The sequence below is a fragment of the Phaenicophaeus curvirostris genome, chromosome 4 (genome assembly GCF_032191515.1).
Source record: "Phaenicophaeus curvirostris isolate KB17595 chromosome 4, BPBGC_Pcur_1.0, whole genome shotgun sequence".
Lineage (NCBI taxonomy): Eukaryota > Metazoa > Chordata > Aves > Cuculiformes > Cuculidae > Phaenicophaeus > Phaenicophaeus curvirostris.
This window is the reverse complement of record NC_091395.1, coordinates 50,250,839-50,262,468: the sequence shown is the minus strand read 5'-3', so window position 1 is coordinate 50,262,468 and position 11,630 is coordinate 50,250,839. Positions and strand designations below refer to the sequence as shown.

The 11,630-nt window shown below is 37.3% G+C and overlaps 1 protein-coding gene across 1 annotated transcript in view; it reads right to left on the bottom strand.

Moving 5' to 3' along the window:
- Nucleotides 1-328: 328 nt before the first annotated feature.
- Nucleotides 329-11,630, bottom strand: part of USP46 (ubiquitin specific peptidase 46) — a 29,606-nt gene continuing 18,304 nt past the window's right edge. The window contains exons 6-9 of the mRNA XM_069856067.1: nucleotides 9,295-9,378; nucleotides 8,798-8,995; nucleotides 7,880-7,958; nucleotides 329-6,880 (exon numbers count right to left, since the gene is read on the bottom strand). Of these exons, the coding sequence (XP_069712168.1) occupies nucleotides 6,779-6,880; nucleotides 7,880-7,958; nucleotides 8,798-8,995; nucleotides 9,295-9,378 (463 nt within the window). The 3' untranslated portion in view covers nucleotides 329-6,778. The remainder of the gene's footprint in view (nucleotides 6,881-7,879; nucleotides 7,959-8,797; nucleotides 8,996-9,294; nucleotides 9,379-11,630) is intronic.

Here is an 11,630-nt window from a genome sequence, read left to right as displayed (position 1 = left end):
CATTGGCGAGGTCAGTGATGTGCTTTAACTAGGTACAGCTCAGTCACACAATTGTATATATACCACTAAAATGACTCATGAATTACATGCAAAATTTATTCCCTTAAGACGTTTTAGAGGCAGTTAGCCCATGTGGTGAAATATTTTCTGAAGTCACTTAAAATGCAGTGACTCTATTAAATGAAATAAAAAGTAAGCATCAGCAGTCTTGCCATCTGTAAGAATACAGATACCTGATATTCCAAAGCATGTTGTGTAACAACCAACATTAATGTTCAGCCTTAGTCTGGCTCCAGCTGAATTCAAAGCAAGTTAAATGGAAGCAAAATCAACTAGTGAGTTTATTTTATGTAAAATATAAACATGTTAACAGGAGAAAATACTGTTTTCTTATGTTACAACCTTAATAACCAACATGAGATTTATCTTACAGTTCTGCAGGTAGTGCAGGGTTTAATTACATGTACATGATTAAAAAGAGTAGACAGTCAACTGTACACATACACCATGTATTGTATGTTTCACTAGAAATTTAGCATTTTTATGTGTCCCCAACAGTATGCCTAATAATTTTACAACCTCTTACTCAATTTAAAAAACTAGCACAAAATATTTAAGTAGTTTTATTATGATTGCATCATTTTAACAAGGTAGAGAGGGTCTATATATTTACAAGCAGATATACATACTTAAAGCCTCTGAAAAAAGCAGCCCTTGCCCTATTTTTTTCCTTTCTCTTTCTTCTTGTCCCTACCCTACACTCATTTTCATACAGCATACAGCGACTTTACTCCTAAAGAGTCATGGATAAGATATGGAGCTTGTTAACAAAAGCCACGGAAGCTAGAAAACTGTCTTCAGGAAAAACACTTGAACCTGTAACATGGCTGCCTCGATGTTGTTCTGGCTGTTAGAATGAGAGCCGAGAGAGGACTAGGAAACAATTTAGTGTGTGAACACAATTTGTCTTGGGACATTTGTGTATATGAACGCCACTGTAAATACAAGGCTGATGTTTAAGCTCAGTCTCTTCAAGGAATGTGAACCTACCTATGCATGAGGTTTTGAGGAGCAGGGAGAGAGGGACTGCAAATATTCATTATCTACTGTGATAAGCAAGATGTTTTGGTGAACTGCAAGATGTCATTGCAAAGTGTTTGCTCATGCCACTTTGGAATCCCTAGGAGAAGGGTTAGGAATATCTAGAGGATGGAGCACCAACTTCAGCAGGGTACAAACTGAATGTTAGAAAGCTGCATGCCAGTCCAGCTCCCCCTACAGATTTACCATGCTGTCACAGAAAAGTCCTTTACTCTCTAATATTCTTCCATATATATTGCTGCCATCAGCAATAGCCTTCATTAGAAGCATTAGGCTATTAAATTGACCACTGTGACTGGTGCACACAAGTTTTACATTGTGAAATAGTTCCAGCTTTGATAATCAAATGAAGCAGAATTATTAAAGAATTATAGCAACTCTGAGATCATGAATAAAGGAAGATATGTGCAGTTTCATGTTAAATCATTCAGGCAAGCGAACCTACTCAGGGATAAAGAATCCTTAGTGTGTAAAAAGGCGTAGGCTTAGCCCTGATGGTCCCATCAGGTGGGCACATACCTCATGATAAGTGTTATTTGACCTTGTATGCAAAAGGAGTGAGTTAATCTGAATAAGTCTTTTGGACAGGCTCAAGCCATGTCTTTGAAGTAATGCAAGTTAACTGGAAATAAATTAAAAGTTGTCTATCTAGGCTTCCCAGGGGCTATTTAAATATGAAGTGCCACGTAAATTGAGATGAAACACCTCAGTAACAGAAGTGATGCAATAGGAAAAAGCCCTGGTCTTTTCACTGATCACATAGAATATGATGCCTAAAAAAAAAAAAAAGAATAACTCTTGCATTAAAAACACAGGATGTCAGTGACTTTCTGATATGGATACTACAGGTGCTGGCTTCTAGGAAACATACAGTCTTTGATAGATGATGTGGGGTTTTTTACACCAGCATTTATACTACTTCATTATCTCTTCCCTTTATGTGAGTCTAAGTGAAGAGAAGGATGATGCAAAAAAAATTGCCCTCCTTGCTAGCACTCACACAAAGGCTGGGAATAAATGCAGCTCTTAAGAGTATTCACACTTGAGACTGTATAGAGCAAGGATAAAATGGCAAAGAGAGCAACACCTGTATCATCAGCTGATTGGCAGCTGTGTTTGGTAAAGACAATTCTCCTGTGAGAAGTGGAGCTTTTCTAAATTATAGTAATTGATAACTGAGCCAGAGATTAAAGTATTACAGTCATTCCCAGACAAGCCAGCAGGTAGAGTACCAAAAAAGGCTGTGAAATACACACTGTGAGTGCAGTCTGTCAGGTACGTACTGCTACGTGCAGCAGACGTAATAAATACTGCATCTTTGTTATGTATGAAGAAATATGTATGAAGAAATTTGGGCTTCTCAAATTTACAACCCAACTAGGACAACAAACCTAAAAATGGAAACTGGGTTGTAACTGGAGATGTTGGATCACAAGCAAACAGCTGCAAAAGCAAAAAGACAAAGGAAAAATGTTAAGCTGATTGGAATTTCACAAGATTCACATTGTTGCTTAAAGTGCTTGGGTTGATTAAATACTTAAAAATCAAAGTACATGAAAATTAAAACAGAAAACTAATAATATTAAGTACATAAGTTTTGTACAAATACAATAACAGACCAACAGAAGAGAAATAAATTAAAAACAAAGAAATTGATAAAAGGTACTAGCAAAGAATATGTACACATCCAAAACTTCTTAAATTTCTGGTACACATTCAGCTGTACAATTTTGCTCACAATTGTCAGCCACAAGCAGCAAAGAAAAGAGAACAAAACAGGGAGGATCTGCTACTGAGAGGTTTCAAATCACTGGCAGCTGCAGGTTATCAGCTCAGGTCCCAGGTACATGATACTGTAATAGATGCGTGAATTAAATATAATGTCTGAAGATAAAAGACAGGCCGTGGTAGCACTTCAGGACCCACCATGTAATATGAATTTCAGTTCCAGCTTAGTTAGTTCTTTAATATCTTTATTAAACCTAATACAAAGGAAACACCTACTGCTTTATTTTCTTTACTCCAGCTGCTAAGGTAACAAGACTTCTAAGATATAATCTACTGCTCTGAGGTAACTGGAAATTATTAAAATAAAATCGACAGGAGTAATTTTGGGACTTCATTTCAACAAGGTGTTTTGCTTCACTGGTATGGTTTCTCCATCACTTCCTTCTTCTGCCTCCCTCTGATATGTCCTAAAAATAGAAATTACATAAAATCCTGACAGTCTGTTCTGTGAAACACAGAAGTTGAGGCCTGAGCTCATCCCCTAAGATAACTAATTCATCAGCAATGCAGAGCTTCATTGGGTTCAGTGTAAAACCAGTACAGGACCAAAATGTTCTTTTTTCTAAGTAAGAACATACCATTAAGATTCATAAATGGACAACACACCTCAGCGAGATGTGCATGAAACAAGTAGAAAACTTCATATGTCATTAGACCTAATATACCCAGAATCCAACATCATAAAACAAGTCATTTTAGGGAAACACAGAATACTATTAGACATCTATGCTACAGTTCTGTTTTCTAGCTGCTAGCTGAAAAGCCTTTACTGTCCTAGATATTTTTCCACTCTTTCATAAGGGACTGGAGCTCTGTACATAAGCATAAGAGAAAAAGGATTATGTTTTATTTAATCAATGAAAATACTTGACATCACATGATTGTTCCTGTGAGGACCCAGTCCTGCAAAACCCATGTGAATGTGTTTAATTTGACATAGAAGAGAAGTTCTGCTGCCTAGACTGGCACTGTTCATACAGCCATCATGGGCTGCTTTTACTGGACTGAAGTCAAGATATGCAGCACACTGCAGACTGGGTATAATCTACAGAATTGTGACTACAATTAGATCTTTTTAATCAAAAGAAACACTCCTTAGTTTAGCTGGTGTTAGCATAACATGAGTATTTCAGAATTTTTCAGAGCTGATTTCAGACCACTGATGTGGACTGTTGTGATACCAGTGCTGTGGTCTTTCATGGGTTAGCATGAATGTAAAATGGTTTTGCATACCCTATAAATAGGCTTATTCTAGTAATTTTGCTCTCAGTGACATACTGCATTAATCTGTTTTTTATAACCTAGAGCTGCCTCGCAGCTGGAGAAAATCAAAGATAATTATCTAGTATTTTAGCAGTTAAATGTTACTTCCTATTATTAACATTATAAAAATCAATTTTCAGATAAGTCAATTGAAATATGGAAAACATTTCCTAAAATTGAACTGATTTAAAAATTATTTTTATGAAAAAATTACTTTTCATATAAACTTGAGCCATAAACATTCAAATGATACCTTAATAATATCTTTCTCATTGCTTTTTTTTAAAATTGAAGAAAGTCTTAACAGTGTTCAGTAGTAAACTGTGAAGTACCAACCTTTGGATCAGCACTGGCTAACACTGATCTAGAAGATGCCTTCATTCACAACAAGGAAAATTTACCCATTTTAAAAGGCAAGTGATTGCTATGTTTTTATATGGAAATTCTGAATGCTTGTAAATAAACCCATTAAAGAGGGATTTGTAGGTTTAGCTTTTCAGCTGAAAAGCTCCTGAGCCTCAGTGAGAGTTGAAGTCTCCTGTAAGATGTCTGTCTTCTGTGTTAGACACAGCATATTTCATTCTAACATCAATAAAAGAACTACATCTGCATCCCAATTGTGCTTGTCTTTAGCCTGCATACCAGCTCTCATTCATGTGAGTGATCTCTGTAGACCACTGCTATTATTCCCCTAAGTAAGTACTCTAAGGTTACATTCTACATCTGTTTTCTTGTATTGGTATAGTAACATGATAAATAACAAATAAGGTTAGATTAAAATCCCACTTCTGTTTCTTATTCAGTGTAAAGTGCTACATTTCCTTAGTTTACAAAATGGCCATTGATAAACCCAACTTCAATTATGTTACAGTAGAAGCCAGTACTTCATTTTCACCATTATTTAACAAAAGGTATTTCACATTCACAGTAGATTACAATGAAAAAAAGTTATTCTCTTTCCTACAGACACTAAAATATAAGATTTAGCTGCACTTCAAAAGTCATTTCTCGAAATGGAGTGTTGGCCATAAAGTGGCAGGCAGGCTTCTTGAAGAAAAGAAGGACCAAAGGCAACATTGTTTAATAAACAGTTAATGAGAGTGAATGAAATAAACAGGTAGAAATACATTTTGTGAGATGAGAATATTTCCTTGTAAATATTAGAATCAACTGTCAGTCCCTGTGAAGACAAGAGTGGCTTTGCTGTTGACTTCACTGGAACAGGAATTTGGTTCCTGAAGTTCAAGAATTGCATAATGGAGCAAAAGTGTCAAACTTTCACTAGCTACCCAATGTTACCACTGCCTCAGCCTGCTATCAAACCCTTCTCATAACCTGTTGTTACTTTCTTCTACATTCATTCTTTGCCAAATTCCAGTATGTGAGTTCAGCAACCTTATTAGCCAGTACATGACTAATGCCAGCCAAATTCAATCAGTAAAATCACAAACTAAGCCTTTTGAACTAAGATTTCTGATATTCTTAAAATCAGACACTTTAAAGCCCTGTTTCTGTGATGACCCAAGCGCTCTCAAACGTGGCCCAAATGATGATACATCCATGACAGTGTGTGTAAACTAATGGTTGTTATGTATTACGTTATGCTGCTAAGAAATGGGCTCTGTCTTGAGAAATAAAAATGGAACCTACAGATACCCAGAAAATTGCAGGATCAATGTATTATGTATTTTATAAACAACACTTATTTTAAATGGACTGTGTAATTCCAATCCTGATAGATACGTTAAATGTGAGCAGTGTTGCAATCCCTGCAAACTCAATTAAGTAAAAAACCTATGATATCATTTTAATAGAAAGATAAGTTCAGTCTCTATAGATATAATTTACCTCTGCACAATATGTGTCATTTCACTCCCTTTACTCCAGTGCTCTGCAAATTCAGAATTCTCACCTCATCTGTACCTCATATGAAAACTTACCTCATGATGACAAACAAAGTGATTGGACAGACAGAAAGAATTATTTAAATCTACTGTAACTTAAATCCATCTGTGTGGATTTTAGGCCTGAGGTTATGCACTGAAAGTTTCTAACAACCCAAGTCTTAAATGATTTTGGAAGAACAACTTTTTTGCTGTAGAGAGTAGCATGTAAAAAAAATCCCCTAAACAACTACAATTCCAGTCATCATCAAGCAGATTTTTATCCTTACACTTAAAATGGTTATGTATATGTCAAGATGTATTTGAAGGAACGCTTTGTAAATCAACATACCCCAAAGCCATTTAGAAAGTGTAAAATGATTTTGCCCTAAATGCAATGAACACTTTCATACAAAATACTACTTGAGCTGGCTTGGGTTTAACAGTTGACATCCAAATCTTATTATCTGTAAATGTTAGTCCATAAAAATTCCACTAAGACCTGACTGCAATTAACTCTTCAATCAGACTTAAAATCTACAAACAACCCCCCTCTCCGAAACAAAGTTCCATATGTCAAAAATGGACGGTTATAATAAATATCACATAGACCATTTAAGAGGAGACAGAGTGTATCGTTGTTCAGCCATACAAGATGTGGTCTGTGTAAAAGTCAGTTAAGGGGGGCCATCACCTTCTTTTGTGTGCAGCATCTTTGTGCGCAGTTGTCACAGTCTGCCAAGTCACTCTCTTGACTGATAGAATAAAATATAGCCAGACTCTGAATTTTTTGATATATCAGAGGTCAGACCATAGAATTCTTCAATGGCTTGAGCATCTATTTTCTGTGAAATAAATAAAAATGTTTAATATGTTGTTAGAGAAAAGAAATACCAAATATTAATTAAATGACTGTATAAACACAAAAGATGAATTTGGTTATTTGTTTCAGGGTAGCAATCAACAAATTCTGTTTGCAACTTAAGCAGTGCAGGAGTAACAACCAGGGGCTAAGCCCTACTGGTCTCGTTCATGGAAGTCAATAGAAGCCATTGCCTTGGTGAACTTAACTGAATTAGGCTCTTCCCAGTAACAGAAAGAGTCTCTGGAATGCAGTAGTGAACACTCCTAAACACATAAATGTGACCATATGACCCCACCTTTCTGAAACTTCCAGAAACCTTCTTCAAGACATGCCCTATCCAATGCCCCAGTGCTTAGTTTCCTCTATAGGATTTACTCCTGGGAAATCAGACTCAAGACCTCAGTTTTAACAAGGTGCCACAATCACATAAAGGGTTTGCTTAGGAATGAATTGAAGACTGCTTAAACAGAATCTGTAATAGCTCTGAGCCAGACCCTGCTGTAATTTACATTCAGACTAACCCAGATCAACTACAAAATCCAGACTTTTGTGTAACTTCGCTGTTGTTCAAAAATCAACATTCTACAGCAATGCTACCTTTAACCAGTTCAATTTTGACAAGTGACATCACCAAGGATTGCAACGTAATTCCTGACTATTTTAGTTTTTAATAAATTAAATTGATTTTATTAGATATAAAAAACATTCCAAAATAAATACTTCAAGTCTGTTACTAAAGACACTTGATGTTGCTCTGAAACAAAACAACTCCCTCTGACATTGTCAGAGTAAGAACTACAGGATTAGTATTTTTTTTGCAGTCCTTCTTTCCAACACAGTTGAGCTAAGTCTCATGTTACAAACAAACTGTGGTTTTGCAGACTAGTAATCTACACCCAGATCTGGATCATAAATTTAATCGCAAATAGAGAAAAGAACATAATACAAAAGTTGTGCTCATGACCTTCAGTATACTGACCTCTACAATGTCATCATCAAACAAGAGCCAAAATCCATGACTTTTCACAATAGTAATGTAATGCCCCCGATTCGGTCCACTAGAAAGCAAAACAAAACAAAAACCCCAAAATATTAGAGGATACTATTGAGTCCATTTTGATAAGTCGCATTTCTATACGCAGCAGACTGAATTATAACTAAATGCTATAAAGAACATAGTAAACCCACCCTAGTGGCACAGTAAACATTTAGTCCTCTAACTTTTTTAGTGACTTGTTGCAAAGACTTCATCAGATGAAAGCTAAATGTGTTGTTTTCATCTACACCATGACCATTTGCCATTTAACCTACAGAACACTTAGCAAGTCGGTTGTGGTAGGCATTAACCTCTGCAAATATTTTAAAAACATTCTGAACTAAATTTAAGGTGGAAAATTGTTTAGTATCAACTGTAAATATTTAGTTACATACATTCTTTGAGAAGAGAAAGGACAACAGGTATTCCTAGAGCCCCAAGTATTATTCTGTTTGGGGTGTTTTGACAATACCCCACATATGAGAAGCTTTATTAAAGCTAACGTTTTCATTGCCTTGACAGGAGACCTAGGGGATCTGTTGTAGGGCCCATGTGCTAGCAGTATCTGTCCCTCATAGATTCCTGGCTGTCAAACTCTTTAAGTGGACTGATGAGCAAGGAGACAGCTCCATTAATTTAAGCCCATCCTGTGACTTGTGGAGGCCCAAGACATTATTATTTTAACAAGTACAGATTTACTATGAGGCAGGGTGGCTAAGAGGTTCAGTCCAAGACACACACAAGTTGGTGCAGCAGTAGGGTTTATGTCCTCCCTCCCACTCCCTCCATGCTTTGTCAGGCATCCCTCTGCCCTTGGCAAATGTCTTGCAATAACTTAAGATACACATGGAAGTGTCTTACCTTCCACAGTGAACAACAACAGCTACCAAGTCGTACATCCGATCTAAGTTGACAGCATCGCCAGATGTGTTGAAGAGACGTAACTCCAGAGGAAATACTACACGATAAGATAGCTTAGTATACCTGTGCAATTGCTCCATATACTTGAATCTCTTGAGGTGTAAGGCAAGAATCATTGGCAGTTTTTTCACTCTCATCCTGTGAAACCATTACAGTGCATATGATAAAGACTTGATCAGTTCAAAGCCATTCTTCTTTCCTTAATGAGTAAATGTTTGTATTACAAAAATCACTTTGTAAGTAACACTAGTCAAGTAGCAGTAGCTTCTAGATTTAGACACATGTAATAGCTTTGAATCTGCCTGTAGGTGTTCTGGCCCACTGAGAGAAAGCAGTTCATTTGTAAGGATCCTGGGTATCTAAACACAATAAATATCAAGGAAAAAATCTGTCAAAGCCTAGGAGGGACATGGTGAAATAGCCTTCTCTTCGCTTACCTTTTCTGTGCCTCTTGTTTACTGCAGCAAGTTTCACAGTAGTATTTCTGTTCACTACATAATGTCTCTGTGTTACTGAAGTCCCTGTAAATAAATACAATTATTAGTTCTTAAAGGATCTTAACGCTTCTGCCCCACTTGAGCTGATGAACTGGAACCCTAAAAAGTTACATAGGAGGAAATCTTCTCTCCACTGAGTTCAGTTTTCTAAAATATCTAAAGTAAGCGTACGGGGGTTTGCTAAAGGACTTAAGGCATCTGGCTGCCATGACAGCCCTGTATTTGGAGCTCTACACGGGTAGAGGGTCAAGTATCTTCAAGTGGGACTTATATCCTGGTCTCTTACATGTCAAGGGGCTGCCTACGCTTGGGTGTAGTCACTCTATCCATCCGGTCCCTTTTTAAAGCAAGGGGCCCAGAACTGAACATAGGATTCAAGGAACAGTCTCACCAGTGCCGAGTACAGAGGGAGAATAACCTCCCTGGACCTGATGGTCACGCCGTTTCTGATACAAGCCAAGATGCCATTGGCCTTCTTGGCCATCTGGGCACACTGCTGGCTCATGTTCAGTCAGCTGTCAACCAGCGCCCCCAGTTCCATCTCCTCCAGGCAGCTCTCCAGCCAGTCTTTCCCTAGTCTGTAGCACCACACAGGATTGTTATGGTCCTAGTGCAGAACCCGGCATTTGGCCTTGTTAAACCTCATGTCATTTGGAACAGGTTGGACAAACATCTTGTCTGATGTGGAGACAGGGGCTAACCTCTCAGGGTCCCTTGCAGCTCCACCATTTTCCTGTTGGTTGCACTAGTGCAGGTACAGTTCTTCCACACTGAAAGCTACAGACACTGGCTGTTTAGTAATGCTATTGGTACTTTTACTGAAGTACTCTGTGCCTTTGCATAAAATGGCCTTTCCAAACAAAACATCTTCAGGAAGCTCAACTAAGAAATTAGATTTAAAATTGGTGAAAGCTGAAGAACAGAGGGTAACTTATGTAGAACAGCAGTTTCTAACAAGTTCACCAGACTAAGCTGTATGAAAAAGTCACTGCTCAGTCTCCAGTATATCTCAGTCTCTCTGTATATCACAGACCCAAATAACAACTCAGGTTAGAAAAGACCTCAGAAGATGTGCAATTCAGCATCCCTGCATGTCGGCGTGATTTCAAATTAACTTTGAACACCATCAGCAAATGTAAGTAATGCTGACAAAGTCAAGTTCAAAGTAGTGGCTACAGTGAAGAACTTGAAAGCGTGCAAACAAAAGCCTGTAGTACCAATACTGACTCCATTATCAGTGACCATGAACACACAAAGAGACAACGGGGAAAAAAGAAAATAATTCACTGCCTTCCAAAGCCATTCTTCAGTTTGCTTGCCTTTTAAAATGAGGGCAATTACCGCAGTGAAAACTGCTTGAGGGCTGAGGATCATTACAGTATCCTGCAGGAGACCAAACAGAAGTTGAGAAGGGAAAAACTTACTGGATCTAGCACTTTAAAATGCCACAGAAGTTACTGAGCATGGTTGTGGTATCCACAGAAAAACCACTGCTTTCTGACTCAGGAAATGGTAAGTATCCCACATGCTCTCTCTGTAACTCTCAGCCTGGGGTGAGATGCCAGACAACCGTTCCTAGGCTTTCCAGTATATAAATGCAGAATAAATGCAATTTCAAACTTGGTAGCAATTTTGGAGCTTGAAAGAGTAATTTAACCAATTGATAAATGTTACCTTAGAGCAGCAGCATACTGTCTCAAATCTAAGTACAAGTGTATTGTATCGATGACAAAACTCTGGATATTTTAAATCTCACAGAATAATCATCCATGAAAGTCTGAAAATTATTGTGATCTCTGAACTATTTGTTTAAGAGTTAAGTGTGTACTAGGAGCAGAACTGAAACTTAAAATAAAAGACTTCTTCCCATAATTTTAGGATGAAATACAGAATAAGAAACTTATGTGGCAGAAAAGTAAATTTTTGAAATCCTTTGCCCTCTAGGGACTCTAGCACTCATTCTGCAAAGCACACACTTAACTTTTAATATGCACATAAGTCCTAATCAACAAAGCACTTGAGTAGAAGCTTAAAGATAAGCACACTTAAATCCCTTTGAAGCCAATTATTATTCTGCAGCAATTCTTCCAGAGGACAAAGCAATCAATTCTTTTCTCCAAGACAAGATGTTTTTTTTCTCTTTCAAACACATATTGAAAGAGAAAGTGAGTAAAATGAAATACATTCATGTATATTTTGTTATTAGAGGAAACATCCAGTTTACAATCTTTTTCTTCTGCTTAGGAAAAGCTCAAAGGTCAATGCTATTCTACTTC